Here is a 23,832-nt window from a genome sequence, read left to right as displayed (position 1 = left end):
AGAATTCTTGACTCAACTCCAGGTATCAATCCTCGTTTCTGCATCAATACGGCCAGGCAAAAATCGCATCGAAAAACTATATCGTCAATCTATACAACAATGGAAACCACCACCCACAAAGAACCCATTCCACTCGACCCCAACGTCCTCGCAGGTAAGCCCATTCCAGCACCCAATAATCCCACAAAATCTGACCCATAACAGCACTCCCCCGCGGAAGCAAAATTCTCTCAACCTCCCGACAGGGAACCAGCTTCTTCACCAAGACCGGACGCATCGACACCCAACTCCCCACCGACATTCTAAAGACCTACTTCATCAAACTCTTCACCCAAGAAGGCGGCCAAAACATGGTCCGAGGCGAGTACGAGTCCATGAAAGCCATACGCGCCGTGACCCCGTCTTTCGCACCAAAGCCACTAGGCTGGGGAACCTACTCGCAGGATCCCCACACGCATTTCTTCCTCTGCGAGTGACGGGAAATGCGCTCCGAGATGCCCAAGCCGGATGAATTCGGCGCGCGGTTGGCACAGCTGCACCGGGAGAGTAAATCGCCGAGTGGAGCGTTCGGATTCCACGTTGACACGTGGAGTGGGAATATACCCCAGCGGAACGGGTGGGAGGGGAGCTGGGAGGTTTTCTTTGCGAAGAATATGCGGTGGGCGCTGGAATGCGAGATCAGGGTGAAGGGGTTTGATTCGGAATTTGAGACTCTGGTGCCGGTTATTTTTGAGAAGGTGATTCCACGGCTGCTGAGGCCGTTGGAGAGTGACGGTCGAGTGGTGAAGCCTTCTCTTGTGCATGGGGATCTGTGGTATGGGAATTCGGGGGTTGATGTGACGAGTAACGAGTCGCTTGTTTTCGACGCTTGTTGCCTCTATGCGCATAATGAATGTAAGTTCATTCTTCAGTTGAGCAACCAAGAATGGTTTTGTCTAACCTTGTGCATGCAGATGAATTCGGTCAATGGCGACCAGTATGCAATAGATTCGGACCGGAATATTTGACTGCATACCACCGGTACAACGAGATCTCAGAACCAAAAGAAGACTATGATGGCCGATTAGACCTTTATAAGCTGCAAGTATAGGCATACAAAAATCACCGGAGTAATCTGCTAATGGTCAGCAGTCGATTCAACACCCACGTCTCTGCTTTGTTTCCAGACAACGAAGCCCTAAGAGAGCAGTACGTTCTATACCTAAAAGTGTTACGGACTCGCTGACAACACATAGAATGCTTAACGATATGAGGGATCTAGTTCGGCGATATGGATAAACTTTGAGAGGAGTCTGCACCGTCTTACGAAAGGCAAAATTGAGATTTTAACGCATCTGATACCGAAGACTTTGACTCCCGCAAGGCCGGGTGTACCCTGCAATGAGAGTTCTCCAAAAGTCACAGACCAACAAAGAGGTTGATAAATAGCCATTTGTGTAATAATCTATGCCATGATGAATGTTCTCCAAGGAGGAACAGGAAACGCTAATTAGGCTCTACAAGATAACATACCCTTCATAAACCGTCCGATTAGTATGAGAGAGGCGCCAAGATGCCTGTCATCCATACAAAGTTTATTTGGGACTGTGATAGTCCCTCAAGACAGAGGAAAGTAAGTTTTCAGAATGTCACCGTAGCATAGAAAGCCCCTTGAAAAGACCGATGCTATTCCAGTGAAGATGAAAAAAGCATATGCTGAGAAATAGGCCACCCCCAAAGCGTCGATCCCAAGAGTACCCCCCCAAATTCCTCACATACAACCAAAATTGCTCAGTCAAATGCATCTGCTAACTACGTTTCTCGCCATATCGCTCTTGCATATCCCTATCCTCAGTCAATCCCTGTCCCGCGGGTGCGGAAGAGCCCCAACCCTAACGACCGGCTACCACAAGATGCTCGTGAACGGCGAGATACGAAGGTTCCACACCCTGCTGCCCGACAACTACGACTTCAACACCCCCTACCGGATGATATTCGGCTTCCACTTCCTGAACTCGGACATGGAAGAGGTCGTGACCGGCAGCTGGGTCGAGACCGGCACATACGCATACTACGGGCTGCACCGACTCGCCAACAACAGCGCCATATTCGTCGCCCCGAACGGCCTAGTGCGCGGGTGGCCCAATATCAATGGCAAAGACATCGAGTTCGTGGCTGCACTGACGGAGGCGCTGGAGGCAGATTTGTGTGTGAATACGAGCCTGGTGTTCGCCACGGGATGGAGCTATGGTGCCGGGATGACTTTTTCGGTGGGCTGTTCGTTGGCAGATAGGTTTAGGGCGGGGGTTGGAATAGGCGGGGCGGTGGTCAGTGGGTGTGAAGGGGGAAAGGAGCCGTTTGCGTATATGGGGGTGCATGGAATCAATGACACGTTTTTGATTATAGAAGGAGGGCGGAAGATGAGAGATAGGTGGGTGGCGGTTAATGGGTGCCAGGTTCCGTTGATTGTCCCGGAACCAAAGCCTGGGAGTCTCACCCATATCAAGACGGAGTATCCTGGCTGCCAGGATCATCCGGTCTGGTGGATTGCGTTTGATGGGAATCATACGGCGGCGCCGTATGACGGTGGCATTGGGGACAGCGCGACGAAGTCATTTGTTCCTCCGGAGACGTGGAGCTTTTTCACTCAATTTGGTTGAAGATAGATGCGGAGCATGAGATGGAGTGTCTGTGATGATAGGGAGGGATTGGGATATAGTATAATCAGCACCAGACGAGTAAACATGAGATATGGATGATGCATGTATCAAGAAGGCTGGATTGGGCCCGCTTGAGGGTTGTATTTTAGTTAATCGTGTTAAACTTGTTGGCATAGTAGAGATCCCATTTGAATAAAGAATCGTGATGAGCCTGCAATCAAATAATTTAAGCTTCCCAAACAATCGACACACCTACGCATCATCGCTCGGCTTCCACGAAGCCAAAAGAGCAGCAGCGACGCTTGAAGTCCCAACCACCGCCCACCCACTTCGATTGACTTGCTTGTTCCTCAGCCCCCGACCTGTATCCCACACAAGGTGACAAACTCCATTGAAGCAATGGAACGTAAACGGAAGCGCAACGCCAAATTTCAGCGCGAATGCAGCCACTTGAGAGAGACTGCTAAAGCTCGTCGCCAGGGACTCGGAACCGATGTCCCACCCCGTTACTGGCGATAAGAGGTAGGCTGTCGCGAAGAGGTACATGCCCCCCGAGAGCGCAATCCCGGTGATTCGGGTGGTGATACTGACAACCCATGTTATCTGAGGGCGGTAGATAGAGAAGTAGGGAGACACAGGGCGCTTGAGGCGTTGTTGTGCTAGACGGCTGCCGGCGTCCGCTGGTTTACTTAATTGCGAGGAGAATCTGAGAGAGTCCAAATGGAGAGTGACGGTTAAACCTTGAGATTTAGCACAAAAAAGGGGATGATAAGAGGGCTCACCTCGGTGACAAGACGCGTATATGTGAGCCATATTGAGAGAGCTGGAGCGAGCGAACTTGAATTAGAACAGCAGGTTAGCCAAGAGGCAATGAACAAAAGGTCGGGATGCATACTGCAGCCCCGAAGTGGTCGGGGGTTGATTGTAAACATTTTAAAGGGAGATGTTAGATATGAGTTTTGAGAGGAGAGATCCTGCGAAGGAGAAGGCCTTGGTTCGACGTCTTCTGTGTAGACAAAACCATATAGCCGTGTAGTCATAAAGGCGTCATAATCGGTCTTACCTCCTGTCAGACCCTGTAGTCAGAACAGATAAATTCGCTGGCTGATAGGTCACATACCTCGTAGTAGGAATTCCCAATCTTACACGGTTATTCCGGCCCCTGGCAATATTCATGACTCATGGCCGTAAGGAGACGTGATCGACGGCCGTAATTGCATTTTCCTACATAGGTTAACACGGCATACTGATTATCCAAGAGTCTGCGTGCATAACCCGAGAATTTGAACATGCCTAGGACGGCCAGTACAATGGAGCTGTCAAGGTGGAAGTGCTGGCGCGAAAACAATCCGGGTCTGGTGGAGATCGATGTTTCCGGGGCGAGATAGCGTCGATCCTGGTCTGCCCAGCCAATGAACTACCTGGATTATACGGACATTTGAAATGAATGGATTAGACAGTTCAGTTGCCAGAACGAGAAGAGGAAGGAACAGATGAGATCCGGGTTGACAGGAACGTTTATTCTGCTGGATCGCGCATCCGGATTGAACTACCGTACTTGCGCTTGAATATTCCAAGTTACTTCAAGAGCAATGATTGATACAATTGATTCAGCAGCAATCAGCCTAGAAACCCTTGTCAGAGAAACCGGCGGTAAGATCTAACCATCTAAGTGCAAGAACTAAATGCCCCATCCTCCCCGAATAAAACTCACAAAGCAGAAGGTCCCACAGAACCAAAAACAGGGAAGAAACCAATCATCCACCAACCCCAAAACCTCCCGGGGCAGCTCACGCCCACGGATTATAATAGCTGAGCCCATAGGGGCTCTTCTTGTTGAGACAGCAGTGTTTGGCACCGTAACAGCAGTAGGTATTGAGGGGGCAACCTCTGGCGCTAGCGCAGGTCTCCTTCCGGTTGACTTTCCGGACGACTAGGCCATCACGGTCTTCCTTTTCATCGGCTTCGGTATCTTCGTCGTCTGTGTCTTCGCTAGGCTCGGTTTTAGTAGGAACCATCGGGTTCAGGGAGACATCTTCAAAGGTGTTATCGGTGTCTTCGGATTCGTGTTCTCGAGTCACCAATTCGGGAGCAGTGGCGGTAGGCGGAGAGACGTCTGTCGAGGTTTGATCAGTCAAATTTAAAGGGTATATAGAGGGGATATGAGATATAGGGAGAACAAACCTCGGATGATCTGAGTGAGGTCACTCCTGTCATCCGGATGAACAACAGCACGCGAGGCCACGAGGGCTGCGAGCAGCAGAACCAATCCAAAGAACTTCATCGTTTTTCTGAATATTGAATGTATCTAATAGGTGGTATTGTGCCCAGTAGAATAAATGGGGCTCACAGTAAACAGGTGTCGGCTTGTGGAAGAGACAGAGAGGAAGAAGCATAGACGGGTGATTTTATAGCCATCAGGAGATGGCAAATTCTCCTCTCCGGGATCAGGCATTCACACTCATAGTGAAACTGCAGTAGAGATATTCATAGTATCTGAAGTGAGTAGAATCCCCGCAATCTTCAGTACTATTATAAGGGAACAAGGCAAGATGAATTTAGATAACACGAGGCGGAGTCATACTAGTAGGGAACTAAAAAAGACCTTTGAAAGTCACGTATGTTCTGGCGTTAGGGCTAGATCTCAAAGTCCTTAATTCAGGGATATCACACTTCGATACTCTACACGGTTGAGAACAATATTAAGCTCTGCCGGCCATGAATGTAACCGGTTTGGGTAAGTGCAATTTCTGCAGTGAAATCCCTGCTCTTATTTCTCTCATCCTCGATATATGTCAATTGTGTTAGCAGTTATAGCCTATATACCCTTTGTGTGGATTCCAATTTTATCCAGCCTTTGTCCTCATAGCCAAGGGTCGATGAACCAGGGTCAGCAATTCAATGGTTTCGGGTGGAAATGACAGGCAAAGGGTCTCAATTCCCGACCAAAGTGACATAAACCCAATCACCAATCAACACCAACATCCAAGCCAACTAGATCTCAGCGCACACCGACATATTCCCCAAATACCAACCATGAGCATTCAGTGTGATGCCTCCCTGGCTCAAGTTCCCGTCCTCATTATTGACACCCTCAATGAATTTGATGTCCGAGACAGTCGGGATGACCCCATTCTCCGAAGTGACCCAATATTCGGGCGAAGACTGGCTATACTCCGGCACTATAAGGTGAAGCAACCACTCCCTGGACGACCGATACAAGACCTTGGGAACCTCATCATTGGTGTGCGTCACGCGATAGTTCTTGCCCGCAGTCTGCTCCGTGATATACTTCGCAAAGTCATAGTTGCCCACCGACGGTGCGCCATAGGTATACTGCAACTGCATTAGCTTCCGAGCATTGAACACGGCGAGAAATTCCGAACGTACCAGATCGACCGTATGGCCCGCATTACGCAGCGACACGGCCCCCAACGTCGCCAGGGCGCCTCCAAGACTATGTCCGATCACAGTGATCGTATAATCCGGGTTCTCCTTTGCCGCGGACTCGACGCTGGACTGGAGCGACTCGATCGCAGCGTTCGAGGCCCCCCAGAACCCCTCGTGGGCTTTGCAGCCCGTGCACGCATCGGACGCGTCGACGTGCTGGAACTTCAGGTCCGTCTCGCCGTTCTCATCGGATACGGTGCCTCGGTAGGCGAGCAGGATGCGCTTGTGCGTGCGGTCCAGAGCGAGGTAGCCGGTCGTGTCGCCGGGGCTCAATCTGGTGGTTTGCTGTTAGCTGTGGTTATGATGCTAGGTGGAATTAAATGAGGTGGCCTACCCCCAGAATCCCTTGATGATCTCCGTGTCGGATGCGGCGATCAGATCACAGAATCCCTTGTCGCAGTAGACGGCTGAGCCCGGGGAGGTCTCGTTGTGGTTTGCGGCGCAGTTCGTGGCCGCGGCATACTGTGCGTTGCGGGTGAGCTCCTCCAGGACCGAAGAGGATACATCTATACTCGAGTCAGCTTCAAGCAGTGGACTTGGAACAGGGAGACTTTGGGACCAGACCTCTCCGAGCTGGAAGTGTCAATGCATGCCCGAAGGACGGGAAAACAGCAGCACACAAGGCCAAACCGGACAAGAACATCATTGTATTAGCGAAGAACAGCGGACTCAATTTTCCTGATGGACTTCATTTTCGCAGGACTGGAATCCCTCTTTATACCTGCTCATGCCATTATCCTCGGCTGAACACACAAGGTGAAAAAAAAAAAAGAAACAAAGGAAAAAAAAAAAAAAACGATATTCAGCTGCCCCATCTCAGCCCGGAACCTGCATGCACAGAAAAGCCAATCCAGGAGGAACCCCGAATCCTAGCGAGAGAATTGATTAACGCGAATATTAAAATCCATGAGAATTGTCAGCTGCCTGCCGGTCTTAGATTCCCAGCTACGGCATCAGTTCCGGAGCTACATACTAGAGACCGAGCTAATGGGATTTAGCTGATCACGCCTTACCGACTGCTTGTCTGGCCAGTTGCGCGTGATTCAATTCGCTCGAACATTTAATTAGACCGGAGGAACTACCAGCTCGGTGCTGAATCACCCCGCATCTGCAGCTGAGCTGAATTGCAGAATGCTACCCTGATTCATGTGATCCAGGGGTGTGGAATGCGGCGGGGATGGAAATGCTTTTTCTCAGGCAGTGGGGGGTGGACCTTCAGCTGAGGGGCCGAAACCCCCACGAGGATGCACCACTGGGTGGTATACATAACGAGACTTGAATCCCTGAATGTGAATGATTCAGATCCCTGCGAAAAACTTTAGTACTTGCAGGTGTACCGAGACATATGTGCTCTCCTTGCATTATTCAGCCGAGAAACCCAGTCAATCACGACAGGGAACTATGCATGATCCGATCAAATACCGAATGGAGGAATGTCCGTGTAGACTTGCCATTGCGCTAACTTGAGAGTGCAGATCGATAATGCCACTAGTTGTCCATGGATCATACTAGGATTGGATATGGGTTAGAACAATCCAAAGGCCATAGTTGCTAGATTCAATCACTCCGTGTGTCATATGTATTATCTTATATTTTCACTAACCAATGATCATAGAATTACCACTATTGATAAACGCCATAGCTTTAATAATACTCCATCCATGTAACTCCAACAGTGCACAGAGCGACTCATCTTGCCAACCTACCAAGCGCCCCCTTCCCGTGTTCAATCCGAGACACATACATATTCCAACACAAATAACCTCCAGTTCAATCACGCCTTAGCATTCGGCTGTCTCAGAATAATATTCATATACCTGCAACGCAACAAAGTCAACTGCAGCCCTGAAAAGGAAAGCATAAATCATCATAGCCAAGGGAACTTAGAACTTACAATGCCATTCCGATCAACGCCATCACAATGCCCATGACGCTCTGACCCATGACTGCATGGCTACTGGACGCCCATCCCAAGCCCACAATCACGCAGGTCTTCAACTGCCCGATGACGGTGCTGCTCACGGGGCCTGCGGCGTCGATGATGTAGAACCCAGAGAGGTTGACGAGGCAGGCGAAGACGCCGCTCTAGAGGACTATCAGCACGGTTTCCCCAAGGATAGAAGGAGAGATAAGGCATAAGGTGAACAAACCATCAGAATCAAAAACCACATCGAGCTCGGCACATACGACATGACAGGCGGAGTCTCAATCCACGGGATAGTAATCAGCAGCAACCCGGCACTGATCGGTGCCTGGTTCAAAAGCAGCTGCATGCTCGACATCTCGAGTTTGCGATGATAGAAGCCGATCCAGACGGTGTAGATCGCGCTAGCAGCGACACCCGAGAAGGCAAACACAATACCCCAGAAGGAGGTGGTGGTTTTGCCGTCATCCTTGGGCAGGGAGTCGTAGTATGTGACGATTCCGACGCCGGCGCAGAGGAGCACGAGCGGGGAGATGGAAGCGCGGGGGATGCGCGCGCCGTAGAAGATGTAGTTCAGGAGGGCGGTTACGGGGGTGAGGAGAAGCCGGGCGAGTTGGTGGAACATCACGGAGGAGTTGGCCAGGCCCAGGTTCTGGAGAACGACTTGTACGCCCATGGCGGCTGATAGGGGCAGCATTTGGCGGATGTTGACTTCTTTGGGCACGAAGAGGCCGAACCACGAGCGGGAGGCGACCCATAGGGTTGCGCCGGTGACGAAGAAGTGATACGCGGCGAAGGAGACCTGGCAGTTGCGGAAGGATGGGTCGGAGAGAATGGATTTGTTGGTGAAGACCTGCGGTTAGGGCTGTTAGTATGCGGAACATAATCCTAGGTAGTATAGGATGGGGAGTGAGGGCTTACAATGGCCACGGTTGAGATAACGTTGATCATCGTCCATATGGCCACGCTCATGAAGGATGGAGCCCCGGCTTTTTCGGGGATTTTCTTTTCCAGATCATCGTCGTACTTCTCCGTCTTGAGGAGTTGACCCGACTCGGGGTCATCTTGCTCCCCGTGTCGTGATGAGAAGACCATGTTTGGCTGGGCGATGTGCTCAACTCACAGATGTACAAACATGGGAGTGTCTAGGGGTCGCGGGTCACTTGGCTGACTTTTCCTTGGTGACTGTATTATATGCTTCGTAGTAGGACTGGGCCACATCAGCAGTGTTGCAGCACATACATCACCACCAGTCGAGAACCCGAAAGACCGTGGAACGAGTCAGCTGTCAGGACAGTGCAATGCTACCCAAGCATTGGCTGACAAAGGATGAGCGAGAGCTGTTCCTGAACTTAATGAGAAAGGATGTGCAAGTTGGATGTGCAATTTCTAACCATGGATTGATTTGGCCATCGGAGGACTGGTCATCAGGTATGGTGAAAATCGTGCAGTCGAGGGAGAAAAAAGAGCATTATGGGCGAGAAGAACGGTTGACAAGTGTCATGATCATTTGACTGACCAAGTCTTCCGGATTGGGGTCTTTGTAGATCTCCTGCTTTTGTATTGACGCTGTCTCCACGGACAGGCCGAGTGCGGTTGAGATGTCCGCATTCGGAAATGGTGCAGCACCCCAAGAAAAGGCACGGAGAGAGAGGTTGCATTCCATTAGCTAATGAGTAGTCGAGTAAAAGTGAAGGTTTCACTACTATAGTTTCTAGAAGATATACGGTGTTTCAATCTGTACTACAGAACAACTTTCAGTTAAGGGCCCTGGATTCCCAGAAGACAGAAATAAAAAGTATGCATCGTTTGATTGGATATTAATGACACAGAAAAGGTTCGCCTGAAGAAAAAACAGAAATAAAAACATACACATGCAGCAGTCTATTGCTCAAGGAACCAGACGACCAGCCGGATACTGGAGCTCACTGATCTTGACCTCGCCCTTGAGCCACGTATCCTGTTCATCAGCATATTGTCCAGAAACCGTGTCGTCTCCTGCAAGAAGCCGATGGATGTTCATCCTAGTGCTGTAGATCATATTGTGTGCGCTGGCCTCGTGATACTCGTCGTTGTACACCTCGATATCGGACCCCCGCGACGCAAAGCCGGCCTGTTTGTAGGTCCCGATGATGTTGGGATACGGACCGTAGCAGCGTATCTGTTCACGATTGTTGCCAGCACACATATCGCTCATGGAGTTATCGATGGCCAGATCCATATAATCAACCGACAACGCGGCAATCATCCTCCTCGCACCTTCATAGGTCACGGCGTACCCGTACGTACAACATCCCGTCTGCGCACGGAAGATATACCGCGTCGAGTCCTCCGGATACTCGGGATGCTTCTTCTTCCATGTCTCAGAGGGCCCTCCCCAGATGTTACGCCGGTGTCGGACAGCCGCCACCGTGGGATCATTCGGGACGGCGTAGATGTTTGATTCTTGCGATCCAGGGCCCGCCGAACAGCCTCCCACCCAGAGAACATCCCAATTGGTGCCGTAAGGTGTTTGCTTAGGTGCTTTTTGGTTATTGGTTATCGTCCGCACCCCTTGAGCAAATTCGCGAAGCTGTTGCCGTATGGAAACGTCCCAGTCGGCGTCATCCTCCAGAATTAGAGCCGTAGAGTATCGGTTGTTTACTATTCTATTTCTTTATTAGCATTTCCATCGTATGGAGGAAGTCGTCCCACTCACTCTTGCATCGCATTCATATGCGCGCGCCAACAGCCAGCAACCGTAGGCTTCAACCATGACGTGTTATATCTCTGTCCTTATTAGCCTTGACACTCCAGCAGAAAGCGACAGCCACAAACCTCCGGCAAAGCCTTGTCAGGTATAGTTTCCGGCTTGACTCCATCAATCCATTCGACCTTGATATCGCTGACAGAAGCCGCCAGAGTGAGAAAATCGCGCTTATCCGATCGCTCCTTCAGTCCGATCGCAAAGACTTTTTCAAACTAGACGGATCCAGGCATTAGACACGTCAATCACACATCAACATGGTCAAACATACCCCGAGCGTCTCGTTATTGATGCGATCAAAAGTCGAGCCATATATCCGGCGCTGACCAGCGCGGACTAGGTTTCGCGTTGAATTATAAGTCTCTCGATCGCCGAGGAGAATGCTAAAGACAGCGTAGCTGCACAGAGCAGCTACGACAATCTTGACGGTGATGGAATTCCACCGTCGCATGATGATAGTCATGATTCAATCGACGGGATAAATTAAGGGAGTCAGAGGGGCTGGAGATTTAGAGTCACAGGGTGGATGAAGGTAAACATGGATTATTGACACTCCGTCGTGAGATGATATGACAGGACAGGGACCATGGCAAGCAACCGCCAAATTTGCGACGGAAAGTGACACTGGTCAGGGGAAGTGTTCGAAAACGTAGTGTTCGTGTTTATGGGGAATGCCATGATTAACCTCTGACAAAGACGGTCCGTGGAGTGCCATTGCTTAGATCTTGGGGTTAGAATGCGGTAGTCTCAAGAAGCAAAGAAGGCGATGGCCGACGGATCCATCGAAGGGATGTATACTCCGGCCCAAAGGGGGTTAGCGGTAATATAGCCCTTGTTTTGGCACAGGTATTTTAACGACTACTCAGAGGGAAACCGGGAATTCATTGGATTTGAGGGCTTACCGCCTGTACTGATACGGAACATTACGCACGCGACATCGGCAGAGCCGAGATTTTGTCGCCGGATTTGGCGTCGATTCAACCCTTCGATGAATTCGGCGGCGCTCGATGCTTTCCATCTCCGTCCAGTTTCTACGGTGGCTGGTCAAGCATTTAATGAGCTGGAAAAATATCTAGAAGCATTTTTGACCTCGTGTTTCAAAATATCAAAGTTGGAATAGTCGAGTATTTATCTCTAACCTTGTCGGGATTTGTTTGTTTATTGCCCGCCCGCAAGCAACTGAACCCTGGTGATCACAATTAGGCCTACACAAGCACCACGATCGCTTCATACGGCCGAAGAGACCACTTGGCAGTGGAAACCCGCTTCTTGGCTCCCTCGGCGCTCTCATAGCTATTTAGCAGCACGTCCTTAGCCCCCGTGATGCCATTACCGGCAGCGTCCCAATCGAGTTCCTTGTCAGTCCAGTTCGCCAACACCAGCGCCTTCTGGGCCTCGTACTGGCGAGTGTACGCGAAGATCTCCTGGCTATCCCGGTCGACGAGCTCGTAGTTTCCGTACACGAAGATGTCCAGGTACTGTTTGCGCAGTTTGAGCACCGAGGCCCAGTAGTGGTAGAGGGAGCCGGGGTCCTGGGCTTGGTCCTCGGCGTTGACCAGCTGGTAGTCGGGGTTGACGGACATCCACGGCTTGACGTTCGGGCCGGTGAAGCCACCGTTGGGAGCGGGAGACCACTGGACGGGTGTGCGGCCGTTATCCCGGGACTTCTTCTGGTACTCTTGTCGGGCGATCTGCTTGGTCTTGTCGTCGGCCTTGGGGTTTTTGAGAAGTCTGCCAGGATGTGTTAGCATTTTCCAATAAGATGGGAAAACCATAAAGAGGCCACAAACCTATACCAGTGGTTGAGACAGTCGATGTCCTTGTACTCGTCCATGTCCCACTCGACCGGCACGTTTCGCATGCCAATTTCCTGTCCCTGATAGACGAAAGGAGACCCAGACTTCAAGGCCAAGACGGTCGCCAACATCTTGCCTGCCGCGCTGCGGTACTCCTCTTTGGCGTTCACATAGCGGTCAATCGACCGGGGCTGGTCGTGGTTCTCCCAGTACAGGGCGTTCCACCCATCATTCTCATACATAAATTTCTGCCACCTCTCGAAGAAAGCCTTCAGGTCTGTGAGCTTCCAGCTGCCGGGCTCGAATTTGTCGTATTTGCCGTGGTCGATGTCCACATGCTCGAAGTTGAAAATCATGTTGATCTCGTTGCGGTCATACTGCACGGCGCGGAGCACCTCATTCGTGTCCGTGACGAACGGCATCTCGCCCACGCTGAAGGTGTCGTATTCCTTGAGGATACTTCCCACAAACTGCAGGTACTCGTGGAGACGAGGCCCGTTGGCGTACCACTTGTCTCCCCATTGCCAAGGGGTGCGAGGATCCTTGATGGGGGCATCTGGGAAGTCCTGGTACTTGCTGATGAAGTTGATCACATCCATACGGAATCCATCTGCACCCTTGTCCAGCCAAAATCGCATAATTTCTTCCACTGCCTTGCGGACGGGCGGGTGCTCCCAGTTGAGATCGGGCTGTTCTGTTGCGTAGAGGTGGAGGTAGTATTCGCCGGTCAACTCGTCCCATTCCCAGGCACTCCCTGTTATGTTGATTATATATTAGCTGGATACCATCCAAGCTCGTTGACGATTGCAGGGAGATAGCGTACCCTGGAAGTGCGAAACCCAGTTGTTCGGCGGGTGGCGATTGCCCTGCTCATCATACTTGGCCGGCTTCCAGACATACCAGTTGCGGTATTCGTTGTCCTTGGAGCTGCGCGACTGCTTGAACCACTCGATCTGGTCACTCGTATGGTTCACCACCAGGTCCATGAGGAGCTTCATGCCCCGGTCATGGCATCCTTTGATTAGCTTGTCGACGTCTGCGACCGTGCCATACTCATCCGCAATGTTGTAGTAGTCGGCGATATCATACCCCATGTCCACCTGAGGCGACTTGTAGGACGGACAAAGCCAGACAATATCAATTCCCAGGTCCTTAATATGGTCCAACTTCGAGATGATACCGGGAATATCACCGATGCCGTCATCGTTGGAGTCCTTGAACGAGGCCGGCCAGATCTGATAAACGGACGATTCCTTCCACCAGGCACGGTGGATCTGGTTGGCAGATTTGGTCATAGCTGCGGAGGGGTTTAAGATGGTGTGATCTGTAGTTTTCGGGGTGTAGCTGGGCGGGTTGTTTATATACAGAGCTCAGAGCTGTTTTGTTTTCAAGAGGGGCAGAGCATCCATCCACCGCGGGGCACTGGTCGGTGCGGAGAAATTCTCGGTGGATTCGTTGTTCACTCCCACCTTGAAGGAAGGAGCACCGTCATTGGGATCTCTCAATGGGTCAGGGGGGTGATCCGCCAGTGAAACTTATCAGCGAGCGGATCCACAGGTTGAGTTGACCAAATGATGGAGGGACACGGATGGGACCTCAGAACTCGGCCCGAGATGATTCGATGCTATTGGGCTGGATGCACTGGAGCTGGCTAGAGCATGGATTTGAGCTCGAAGAGGGAGTGTCTGTGCTCCAGGGTCATGACTTTGTTTATCTCTTCTCTTAACATTCGAGCACCTCAAAGGAAACAAGGAGAATTGTTTCTCTTATGATGGCGAATGAATGTGCTGACGTCATACCTGGATCTGAGCTCTCGAGGAGCTTCTGCCCTGTAACGAGCAAAGTCTGTAGAACTTGTTTTCCAAGTATCTAGTCTCAGTTAAAGAAAATGATCTTTGAAACTAAGTTGACCTTTCCATGTTTTTATGAGCAAGGTCCATTGCATAATCTCCATGGCTTGATATCAGCTAGAGCTCGTCCCGTAGGAGCTGAATTAATATGTTAGTAATTCCGACTCAAACGAGAACATCGTAGAACAACACATGCATTACCTCGACCAATTCAAGAGTAGCGAGTCATGCAGATCAGGACCGACTGGCAAATCAGATAGAAAACGACGAGTGCCTGATGAAAGGTGACAGTATCTCGCCGACCCCGCTGGACTTCCCCCACATCGATAAGCCTTCGCTGCCTCAGGCCAGAACACCTATACAGCCCACTTCATCAGGCACTCATTCTTGCTTCCTCTCTCTCGATCCCCCTACCCCCCAGACCAGACCAGATCATACAAGAGCAGACCAGCAAACAAAACCACCTCCCTCCCTCACAATGACCTCCAACTCAACCTCCGACATCCCCTCACACCTCGACCCAACAACCTACCCACGCACCGCCCAAGACCCCGCCCTGAACATCCACATCTCCCTAACCTACAACTTCCTCGACGCCAGCGCCGCCCTCGCCCGGGTGTCGTCGCCCTCCGCCGGCGCAAACGTGCTCTTCCTCGGCACGACGCGCAACACGTTCGAAGACCGCCCCGTCTCGCAACTCAGCTACACCGCCTACCCGCCGCTCGCGCTGAAGACGCTGGACGAGATCGCGCACGACGCGGTGGCCAAGCACGAGCTGCTGGGGATCGTGATCGCGCATCGGCTGGGCACGGTGCCGATCTCGGAGGCGTCGATTGTGATCGCGGTGAGTGCGGGACATCGTGGCGCGGCGTGGAGGGCTGGAGAGGAGGTGCTGGAGCTGTGTAAGGAGAAAGCGGAGATTTGGAAACTGGAGGAGTTTACGGATGGGGAGAAGGAGTGGAGGGCGAATCGGGATCGGGATGCTGAGGGGAGGGTTGTTGGTGAGCAGTGATCTTATGGTTTTGAATGCTGCGTGTTCTGGTGGTGGTTGATGCGGAAGAGCACGGGGGGTCGGGGATATATTGGTCTGGTTGGGAGGCTCTGAATGAAGGATTGATGGAACCGGAAAACTGGTGTTGGTTGGGTATTCTACATTGCATTCCCAGCGGTGCATATTGAGTAGGGTATTTTCTATTGTACATATCTGCCGAGGCATTTTTAATTATACAACCTACTCTTTCTTCAGCGGCTTGCCCTCCCGCTTCCAGTCATTGATATGCTCCATGATCAGCTTGGTCGCCGACTCGGGCGTATCCTGGCGTCCGATACATTCGACAAAGTCACCCTCGGGGTCTAAAGTGCACCACCGTTAACAATCCGTCCTTCGCATCCCAGTCACAAGAGGCAATGTACTTACCCATCAGATAGAAGTAGATGCTGTGATCAACCAAGTAGTCCTCCCCAGGCGTCACATTCTGCGGCGTGCTGAAATACACCCGGTACTGCTTGCACACGTTCTTCACCTGCTCATAGGTGCCCGTCAAGCCGATGATGCCGGTATGGAACTCCTGGAGATACGAGCGCAGCACTTCCGGCGTGTCACGAACAGGGTCGCAGGTGATGAAGACAGGCAGGAAGACATTCTCGCCGTTCGTTTCCTTCTTCACGCCGTCGATGATCTCGGCCATTTTGTCCAGCTCGTCGGGGCAGATGTCGGGGCAATGCGTGAAGCCGAAGTAGACCTAATGTATCCGTGGCCGGTCAGTATCACTTTCGCCATCGTCTAAATGGACATGACATGATACGACATATTCCAATGACGCCAAAAGACGGAGCGGAGCGGTGGAAAACCTACAAAGCTATATTTCCCCTTCAGATCCTCCGCCGTGAATTCCTTGCCGTCCAGGTCCTTCAGCACGAAAGGCCCGCCGACCTTAGGCCTTCCCACGCCCTTGCTCATCTCCGCAATGCGCTTCCGCTCCAGACGCTCCTTCTCGACGCGGAAATACACGATCATACCTCCGCCGGTGATGACGAACAGCAGAGCGGCCTTCCACGAAAACGGTCCCGTGGAGTTCCGGGCACGCAGCTGGCCCATTGTGCGAGCTCGAGCACGCAGGCTCGACGACGTGAAGGATCGCTGGGAGGAAGGGACATTGGTTCTGGGGATCGCAATTGGCGTGGGTGTGTGTCGGAGCGATTGAAGAAGACCGGCTTGGGATGAGATTGATCGCGGTGTCGTGTTTTCGACGGTGTGAGCGAGAGGGCGGGAGGCACGGCTGATGAGCCGGGTAAGTGGTCGCATTGTTGAGGCCATTTTTTGAACTTGCACGGAATTCCGACCGAGCCGACTTCTCTGGAAAGAAATGCAAAAGACGTGTTGGAGACTGCGCCGAGGACCCGTTGGTGGCTTCAGTCGGGATCTCCAAGTCCGCACGGGGTTTAGTTTAGTGCCTGATCCTCAAGGCTACATTATATCACGTGAGTCATCGTACTCCAGATGATGTTACAAGTTATGGTTATTGGGAAAGTGCACCTTTTAACCCCTCAAAAATCGAGTCCATAGATTCTAGAATTACAATAATTACTATACTTCTCGTGTGCAGGTTGAACGGTGAGGTCAGCAATAGACATATCAACGCAAGAAATCCCTTCTCATGAACACTGTCTCAAAGGCGAAAATGCAACACGAGATAAGATAATGAGACAGAGAAATGTCAGGAGAAAAGAAAATAAAAGAAAAAAAGCAAGAACAAATACCAGGCAATGCTATCGTCATGGCGACTAGAGCGCAATGGGGAATAATGAGATAAAAGAAGAAACACAAAAGGAGATGGTGTAGAGACAAATTGTACTTTTCCCGCAACAATCCGTATGCTGTATGTACGACATCCAAATTGCCATGCTAAACTGATCAATGTACACTCCTGCTGGCTTGGCTAGCACGACTGGCGCGGCTGGGAGTTGTCCGAGGCTCTTCCTCTTCAAGGACATCACTGAGACGCGTCGGGTGACGATGGCGAGGAGTCACCGAATCCCACCCTGAGCCCCAGCCCGAGCCGCTATAATCCACGGAGCCGCCCTGACCATAGCTAGGAGCATACATCGCCCCTGAAGTTGGAGGCATGGTACTTGTCATATACCCGCCTTCGCCGCTGTCCATTGATCCCTGTTCATATTCGTCGCTCTCCTCCGACATGGGCCGGGGGTAAACGACCGTCTGACCCTGAGGATTGCGCCGATAAGCCCCGTACTCCTCTTCGCCAGGCTCACTACTAGCGACATAGGAGCGATCATCGTTCTCGGAAGAGGGACGGGCTTGGTAGGCGCCTCCCTGGTCATAGTAGTGGCCGGCGTACTGCCCCGGCGCATCTGCGGCCGTAGTAGCTGGAGGGCGTGAAGGGCCGGAATGGGGCACTCCCGACTCCTGGTGAGCCCTGCGCCCTTCTGTGAAAGGATCGGTCCCCGTGGGCGAGCCAGGGGTTTCGTCGCAGTAACTAGCTTTTCCGTTACCCTCGCCACCGGCGTAGGGGCTTTCTCGAGTTTGAGGGCGGTTAACGGAAGTCTGACGGTTGGGCAGACCCTGGATCATAGGCACAACTTGGACACCGCCGACCAGCGTAGGCTCCCCACTTCGAAGCGAATTGGTTCGATCTCTTTCTTCTTGTTCGCGGCGACCGAGCTCTTCCCAGGCCCGACGCGCCTCCTCCTTCGATATTTGAAGCTCGCGGCGCATTTCTTTGAGCAAGTCCTCGGCCCGGAGTTTGTCGCTCTCGGCCTTTTGCGATGAAGTCAACGCCTCGGCGCGAGCTTGTCGCTCGGTCCTCAGCTGTCGCTCCAAGTCAGCCTGGACTTCCTTCGACCGTTCTTGTTCCGAGCGCGTGTCGAAGAACCACCGCTGGAATTTCCGCTCGGATGATGCTCGCAATCGCTGCAATTCGACGACGGCATGGAATAGGTTCGCGCCAGCCGCAGAGAGATCGGTGACCTGACGGGCCATCTGCTGGCTGACCGGGTCACGTTCCATAGCTTCATTATTCTGTTCAAGCTTTCGGATCCAGTAGCCGGTAAGTCCTTCCCAGTGAGAAGATAGGGTTTCCCAGCGTTCGAATGCGTGAGGAAAGGCAACACGACGTGCTTGCTGCTGCGGCTGGGAAGCACCAGGCTGGCTCACTTGGGGATCCTGAGCTTGTGGTTTTGACAAGCCTGGAGCAGCCTGGAGAGGCACTTGTGGCTGGGGCCCAGAGGCCTGTTGGGGCTGCGATCCTGGGATCTGGGATTGTGTCGTAGGGTGTCGAATAGTCGACGAGAGCCCAGGAGGCTGTTGACCGGTCGGCATTGAACCGCGCGGGTCTGGTTTGATTTCTGGACCTGCGGCAGCTCGGGGAGCCGCTGCTCTCCGCTGCGAAGTCCTATCTCCGGCAACGCCAGCAGGATAAGGCGGGGCTTGCGTCTTGTCCCGTGCTTCCTGCTGAGCTTCTTCCTGCTCTTTATCCTTGGCCTCCTGTTCTGCCCTTTTGCGGGCCTCCCGATCTCGGCGTTGTCGCATAATATCGGTCGGGGTCCTGACCCCACTGGATGCGTGAGGATTCACGGGTACAGGGCCCTGTGCGGCCCGCGAAGCTCCATTTTGAGTCCGCCCATTTCCTCCGAGCCCTGTTGAACCAGGGATACCTGCCAACTCAGACATGGAAGCATTCACTTCCTCCCAATCTGGCGTGAAAGGAACCGGTTTCCGAATGGCCTCTTCTAGCGCCCAAAGGATTGCGGACGCTGTGGTCGGTGAGACGCGGGTGGATCTACGGGGCCAGTATGAGCGACCGAGGAGCTGGTTAGGGTTCCCGAGTACTGAATAGTCGTCCTCGTCGTCCTCTTCAGTTTGCGCTTCCGAAAGTGCCGGACGTAAACCGGCGATTCCAACGGTATGCTCCGAAGCAGGTTGCACCAATACAGGAATGGATTCTTCTATACGAGCCGGGCGTCCCGAAACATCTACCGAGCCAGGTCGGTGGTGAGACAGACGAGAGGTTCGCCGCAATGAACGAGTGCTTCCGTGAGCACTTGCCGGGCGCGGTGGGTCGTAACGGGAAGAATCAGGGACAGAGTCGTAAGCAGCCTGCTGCTGGCGTTGCCGCGAAGAGGTCGTAAGCGTTGGAGGGTCGTAAACTTCGTAGGTCTCGTCAGATGCGCCGTGGGTACGGGGAGACACCGCTGAATCTGGGAATTGGGATGACGGTGTGAATTGTGAAGACAACGTGACAATTGACGCGGGCGTGCTTTGTCACTAGGACCCTTCGACGTCAGAGGAGGGGCGGAATGAGGTGGCTCGAATGAATTCTAGCTGACAAGAGAGTATGGATCACGAAACAAGGCGAACCGGCCTCTGGATTGCGGTCAGTGATTAACCAGATGGAATGTGGGTATTTTTTTGAGGTTAGAAGAAACAGAAGACGGAAAGAAGAGGAAGCATTTTCAGAGAGGAGACCGCGGAGGAAAATGGGGAAGGGAATTGTGGACGCAGTGGCTGGTCAAATGGGGGTGGGAGGATTGGCCGTGAGGAAATGCGATGGCTGGGAGACACACAGGGCAGGACAGCGAGCGTAACGTACCTGAAAGCTCCCAGTCCTTTTCAGACCGCCACGAGCACTAGAACCGGCTCGTAGCAGTCATTGACCGGAGCTACAGAGCTCAATGGCCGGAAATATCTTGCCAGTTGTACCACGGCCCGTGGAGTAGAGCGACCGGTCTAGTAACTGGGCAGAAAAGGCGAAGGAGGAGGAAAAGCGACGGGGAAGAGGAAACCCGCGAGATCACGGGGCTCGGCCGATCCATCATTTTCGCTCTTCGCTTCGTTCTTCTTTTTGTTTCTTCTGTCCTTCGGCTGCCTTCTTCTGCTCGGCTACCGACCTGCTGTGCTTTTCTTTTTTTCATTGCTTTTTATTTCTTACGGAGTAGAATTTTCTACGACAGGTCTGATCCGACCATCACCGACCGAGTTTACTTCAACACAATTAGCGACTCCCGGCCTAGATCCACGCGACAGTACGGCCTCATCTCTGGCATCCGATCGCCACCCTAACAACCCAGTAATGCATCATTGAAACGATCGGGCAAGGACACGAAGCGTCGCGAAGACAAGTGGTGGCCCAGGATCTGTCCGCGCATACTAGCTACCGATCGCCGACGAATCCTGCCCATTGATGCGCTGGCAGCCCCTGGATGGGGATTTGGGCCGCAGCCAATTCTCATGCCCAGGTTCCTCGTTAATAATAGATACCCTGGGTTGACGAAAAATTGGCTCGCAATATGAATGCCAACTTTGTCTCTGTCGATATTTTGCGCGACCAGTTAATAAAGCTCTGGGTCCTCTCAACGCACGGTTTACATTGTGCCCCTGATCAATTTGATTCTTCGTTCCTAGGAACGAACCATTGGGCCTTCCCCACAGGCCTTCAATCTGGCTCGGCCTAATGGCGCACTGACTCGGTCCATCCACGGATAGCTTTTAATTAGTTTCCAGTATATCCGTGGAAACCCTCTTGCAGGACTCAGGGGTCCTTTCTACGCTGCACGACCGCTTGATATCGATGGTTATAAAGCTGTCGGATTGATTTTGTCCTTGCTCATGAGACTGCATTGTCGATTTTGGAGATCGTTCGGCCCACGGAATCAAAGGTAAGCGACCCGCTCGCCGGACTCGATAATTTGTTCGGTCTGTTGTTGCACCTTGAGCAACATTGGTCGTGCAATTAAACGAAAGACGGTCGAGAACGAAGGCGCATAATAAGAAAACACTGGGAGCCAGTAACATGAAGGTAGACCCTCTTCTCGGATATTAATTGAGTTCTGGGAAACGCACTCAACCGTCCCGGTTTCAAACACATCGAAATTCCTTGCAGCTTGTCTCAAACCGTTTCTCCAGGTACCTGGCTCGGCTCATCTGGACTGTCGTACTACCCACGGATTTGATCTATCCTTCTGGAATCAAAATAGTAGACATCTCGTACCCACGCAAAATTCAAGATATCGCACCGCAACGGTGAAATGTCAAACCCATAGGACCAACCAAGGGTATACACGTTTTCTGTGCCAACAATATCATCCACCGCTTGATATTTCGAATGGGCCTGGTGAACGATCTTGCAGGTCGAGGAATGTGACGGTGTTTTTATGCAGCACTACCTTACAGAATATATATTTGCGTCCAGCGACGAAAGCCGGGAAGTTCTCCCGGTGGGAGTCGGCTTAACCGTCAAACAAATGCATATCGCGAGAGATGAGAACCAGCGACGGGAGATCCAATCTGCACCCATACTTGATCGACATGTAAATATAAACGGACACTACCTACAAACTAGTGATTACGTTGGAGGAGTCACAGAGCACATGAATGATCGAAATTTGATGACCTCCAGGAAATTCCGGATTCCCGATCAAACTCTGCAGCATTGCAGGATTGGAATGTGGGCTGCGCGATGCGTTTGCTTCCCGAGCAGTCTAGACAACCGCTATTCTCATTCCACGCTTCGGTCACCGGTCGATTACAATCAACAAACTGCAGCTGTATTGAAGTCTACCATCAACCATCTTATCATAATATCGGACCGGGTTGAATTGGACATATCATTTGTGGCACGGGCTTACAGCCCCATCTAGACAAATCAAATGCCAGAATCTCGGAGAATACGAGGTCTCCTTGGAAAATCAGCGTCCCCACAAGAGGATTAGAAGGCGCAAATGGTAAATTTAATACACGATACGGGATAGTAAGGTCACAGAACAAACTCCCGTTAGAACTCTTCTTTCTTGACGCATCCACAGAAACGCAACATACGACGATACAATGTGCTTTTAGATATTGGTGGTGGAATTGAAAGCAGGCACAACTACTCCTACTTAGGCAAAAACCAAGGGCTTATGTCTTCCCAGTGACGGCGAGGGTTTCGTGGAGGAGGCGCCCTTGAGAACTAGACCAGCCCCTCGAGGGGAATCATTGAGGAGCGGTCAATCCCCTTTGCAAGGACATCTAAAGGTTCTGTCGAAAGGCGAGGTGAAGGTAGGGAATTCCGTTGTCCTCGGGAATTGTAACCATAGAGGCATGGCAACCAGAACGCGATTCTGGAATGCGGGTCCATCCGGCAATACATATGTTCCTCCTGCAGGGTGATGCATTTCAAGCCAGGGCCGCTTTGCCTGACTAACAGGAGGATGATACTGATAAAAAAAGCCCTACCCAATGGCAGGGTTACAATGGCCGTGACGTTGTGGCTTTTGGAGGCGTTGATTGACCCCTCCTCTTGTGCCGTTGGTGGCTTTGGGGAAGTTTTACCAAAAGCATAAGACTGTCCTCGATGAGACGATGATCGACATGATCGGCCGCCATCGCATCCCAGCGGAAACTTTCCAGTTTTCAGCGTTAGTGGACGATCCTTGGACGCAGTCGCCGGGTCTACTCCGAACTTCCGCGTCCTGTCCTGCCGCGTTGCAGAGGGCGGATATCTCAAAATAGTTATCGACCACTACTGGTGAGATTGAATGACATTTCATTATTTTTTGTGCACGTTTTTAATGACGAGAGCTCCATGTTCGCAGAAATCTTGTGGCACTCGCCACCCTAGTCGAATTCTGCAGTCAGCATCCTCAAGCTCCAGCCCGTTCGACGGCAGATGTGTAAGATGCTAATAATACTTCGTCGGTTTCATGGAAAGCTTAATTGATCACTTCATAGCGAGGGTTTGTACTGGACATGGTATCCAGCCCTCCTGGGTCCAGCCCTTCCAGGGGGAAACCCTTCCAAGGATACAGACACGGTTGCCATCGGAAATCAACAACTTTCGCTCTTCCACAAACACAGAGACGCGAAGAAGGGTTATTGTCGCGTGCGCGAGCATTAGCCAGCTTTTATTATGTACTGGCCGATCTGAGCACCCCGCATTGTGCGTAGCTGGCGGATCGGGTTCCGGGGCGTTGTCCCTTGCTGCAGTCTCCATGCCCTGTGCGCCTTACATAGCCATCCCTACGGAAGGGGAGGATGTAAGGTGTGATAGGTCATTGATGTCTGTGCTCTCGGACGCTTGAGCTTTGTTTACACCACTCTGCATTGGCATGCGTCGGCTGCGCTCCGCGGCCTAGCCACCGATCCACATCCCCAGGTCCTGGAGAGGTATCAATGTTTATAGGGCAAGGTATGTATAAACACATCCCCTTCACCCTTGCCATTCCTCTTGACGCACTAAATTCTGTCTCTCCTCAGCTCTATCTTCCAACACTCAATGATTCCCGTTTATCTCACTCTTTTGGTGAACGTTTTCCATCCCTAAAAACAAGAAAATAAAGGCATCATCAGTGCTTAGAGCATTATAGCGGTTGGAATCATAGCCCATGGCTACCGGATACCACTACTCCCCTAGCGAATTCAACGCTTTCC

The 23,832-nt window shown here is 51.9% G+C and overlaps 10 protein-coding genes across 10 annotated transcripts; 3 read left to right on the top strand and 7 right to left on the bottom strand.

Annotated features, from left to right (window-relative positions):
• Positions 1 to 99: 99 nt before the first annotated feature.
• Positions 100 to 1,298, top strand: P170DRAFT_453906 (uncharacterized protein; the record flags this gene model as incomplete). Its single annotated transcript, XM_024851397.1, has 6 exons — positions 100 to 154; positions 205 to 472; positions 548 to 894; positions 954 to 1,080; positions 1,132 to 1,188; positions 1,236 to 1,298. The coding sequence occupies 6 exons, from the start codon at positions 100 to 102 to the stop codon at positions 1,276 to 1,278; spliced, it is 897 nt and encodes a 298-aa protein (XP_024707879.1). The 3' UTR covers positions 1,279 to 1,298.
• A 254-nt stretch (positions 1,299 to 1,552) lies between these two features.
• P170DRAFT_489317 (alpha/beta hydrolase family esterase) lies at positions 1,553 to 2,639 on the top strand (the record flags this gene model as incomplete). The annotated part of the gene is made up of 2 exons (XM_024853986.1): positions 1,553 to 1,572; positions 1,835 to 2,639. The coding sequence occupies 2 exons, from the start codon at positions 1,553 to 1,555 to the stop codon at positions 2,637 to 2,639; spliced, it is 825 nt and encodes a 274-aa protein (XP_024707878.1).
• A 252-nt stretch (positions 2,640 to 2,891) lies between these two features.
• On the bottom strand, positions 2,892 to 3,790 carry P170DRAFT_402874 (succinate:quinone oxidoreductase subunit C; the record flags this gene model as incomplete). The annotated part of the gene is made up of 4 exons (XM_024846451.1): positions 3,760 to 3,790; positions 3,535 to 3,705; positions 3,422 to 3,476; positions 2,892 to 3,345 (listed from the first exon to the last, which is right to left on the bottom strand). Exons 2-4 carry the CDS (start codon positions 3,677 to 3,679, stop codon positions 2,892 to 2,894), a joined length of 654 nt encoding a protein of 217 aa, XP_024707877.1. The 5' UTR covers positions 3,680 to 3,705; positions 3,760 to 3,790.
• A 576-nt stretch (positions 3,791 to 4,366) lies between these two features.
• P170DRAFT_106745 (uncharacterized protein) lies at positions 4,367 to 5,172 on the bottom strand. Its single transcript, XM_024842295.1, has 2 exons — positions 4,824 to 5,172; positions 4,367 to 4,755 (listed from the first exon to the last, which is right to left on the bottom strand). The coding sequence occupies exons 1-2, from the start codon at positions 4,921 to 4,923 to the stop codon at positions 4,430 to 4,432; spliced, it is 426 nt and encodes a 141-aa protein (XP_024707876.1). The 5' UTR covers positions 4,924 to 5,172; the 3' UTR covers positions 4,367 to 4,429.
• A 378-nt stretch (positions 5,173 to 5,550) lies between these two features.
• On the bottom strand, positions 5,551 to 8,033 carry P170DRAFT_378487 (lipase family protein; the record flags this gene model as incomplete). Its single annotated transcript, XM_024845449.1, has 4 exons — positions 5,551 to 5,975; positions 6,030 to 6,363; positions 6,424 to 6,624; positions 7,984 to 8,033. 4 exons carry the CDS (start codon positions 8,031 to 8,033, stop codon positions 5,634 to 5,636), a joined length of 927 nt encoding a protein of 308 aa, XP_024707875.1. The 3' UTR covers positions 5,551 to 5,633.
• A 1,871-nt stretch (positions 8,034 to 9,904) lies between these two features.
• P170DRAFT_351543 (uncharacterized protein) lies at positions 9,905 to 11,210 on the bottom strand (the record flags this gene model as incomplete). The annotated part of the gene is made up of 4 exons (XM_024843872.1): positions 9,905 to 10,661; positions 10,712 to 10,782; positions 10,870 to 10,974; positions 11,031 to 11,210. The coding sequence occupies 4 exons, from the start codon at positions 11,208 to 11,210 to the stop codon at positions 9,905 to 9,907; spliced, it is 1,113 nt and encodes a 370-aa protein (XP_024707874.1).
• Positions 11,211 to 11,903: 693 nt separating this feature from the next.
• P170DRAFT_402864 (glycoside hydrolase family 13 protein) lies at positions 11,904 to 13,850 on the bottom strand (the record flags this gene model as incomplete). Its single annotated transcript, XM_024846450.1, has 3 exons — positions 11,904 to 12,490; positions 12,550 to 13,309; positions 13,379 to 13,850. 3 exons carry the CDS (start codon positions 13,848 to 13,850, stop codon positions 11,965 to 11,967), a joined length of 1,758 nt encoding a protein of 585 aa, XP_024707873.1. The 3' UTR covers positions 11,904 to 11,964.
• A 963-nt stretch (positions 13,851 to 14,813) lies between these two features.
• On the top strand, positions 14,814 to 15,613 carry P170DRAFT_434292 (molybdopterin synthase catalytic subunit). The gene has a single exon (XM_024848682.1). The coding sequence runs from the start codon at positions 14,884 to 14,886 to the stop codon at positions 15,415 to 15,417; it is 534 nt and encodes a 177-aa protein (XP_024707872.1). The 5' UTR covers positions 14,814 to 14,883; the 3' UTR covers positions 15,418 to 15,613.
• P170DRAFT_434291 (SCO family protein) lies at positions 15,548 to 16,799 on the bottom strand. The gene is made up of 3 exons (XM_024848681.1): positions 16,261 to 16,799; positions 15,823 to 16,147; positions 15,548 to 15,758 (listed from the first exon to the last, which is right to left on the bottom strand). Exons 1-3 carry the CDS (start codon positions 16,720 to 16,722, stop codon positions 15,637 to 15,639), a joined length of 909 nt encoding a protein of 302 aa, XP_024707871.1. The 5' UTR covers positions 16,723 to 16,799; the 3' UTR covers positions 15,548 to 15,636.
• A 351-nt stretch (positions 16,800 to 17,150) lies between these two features.
• On the bottom strand, positions 17,151 to 21,854 carry P170DRAFT_507331 (uncharacterized protein; the record flags this gene model as incomplete). Its single annotated transcript, XM_024854476.1, has 2 exons — positions 17,151 to 19,681; positions 21,757 to 21,854. The coding sequence occupies 2 exons, from the start codon at positions 21,852 to 21,854 to the stop codon at positions 17,320 to 17,322; spliced, it is 2,460 nt and encodes an 819-aa protein (XP_024707870.1). The 3' UTR covers positions 17,151 to 17,319.
• Positions 21,855 to 23,832: the final 1,978 nt, after the last annotated feature.

Source organism: Aspergillus steynii (assembly GCF_002849105.1).
Source record: "Aspergillus steynii IBT 23096 chromosome Unknown P170scaffold_2, whole genome shotgun sequence".
Lineage (NCBI taxonomy): Eukaryota > Fungi > Ascomycota > Eurotiomycetes > Eurotiales > Aspergillaceae > Aspergillus > Aspergillus steynii.
This window is presented reverse-complemented; position numbering and strand designations above follow the sequence as displayed.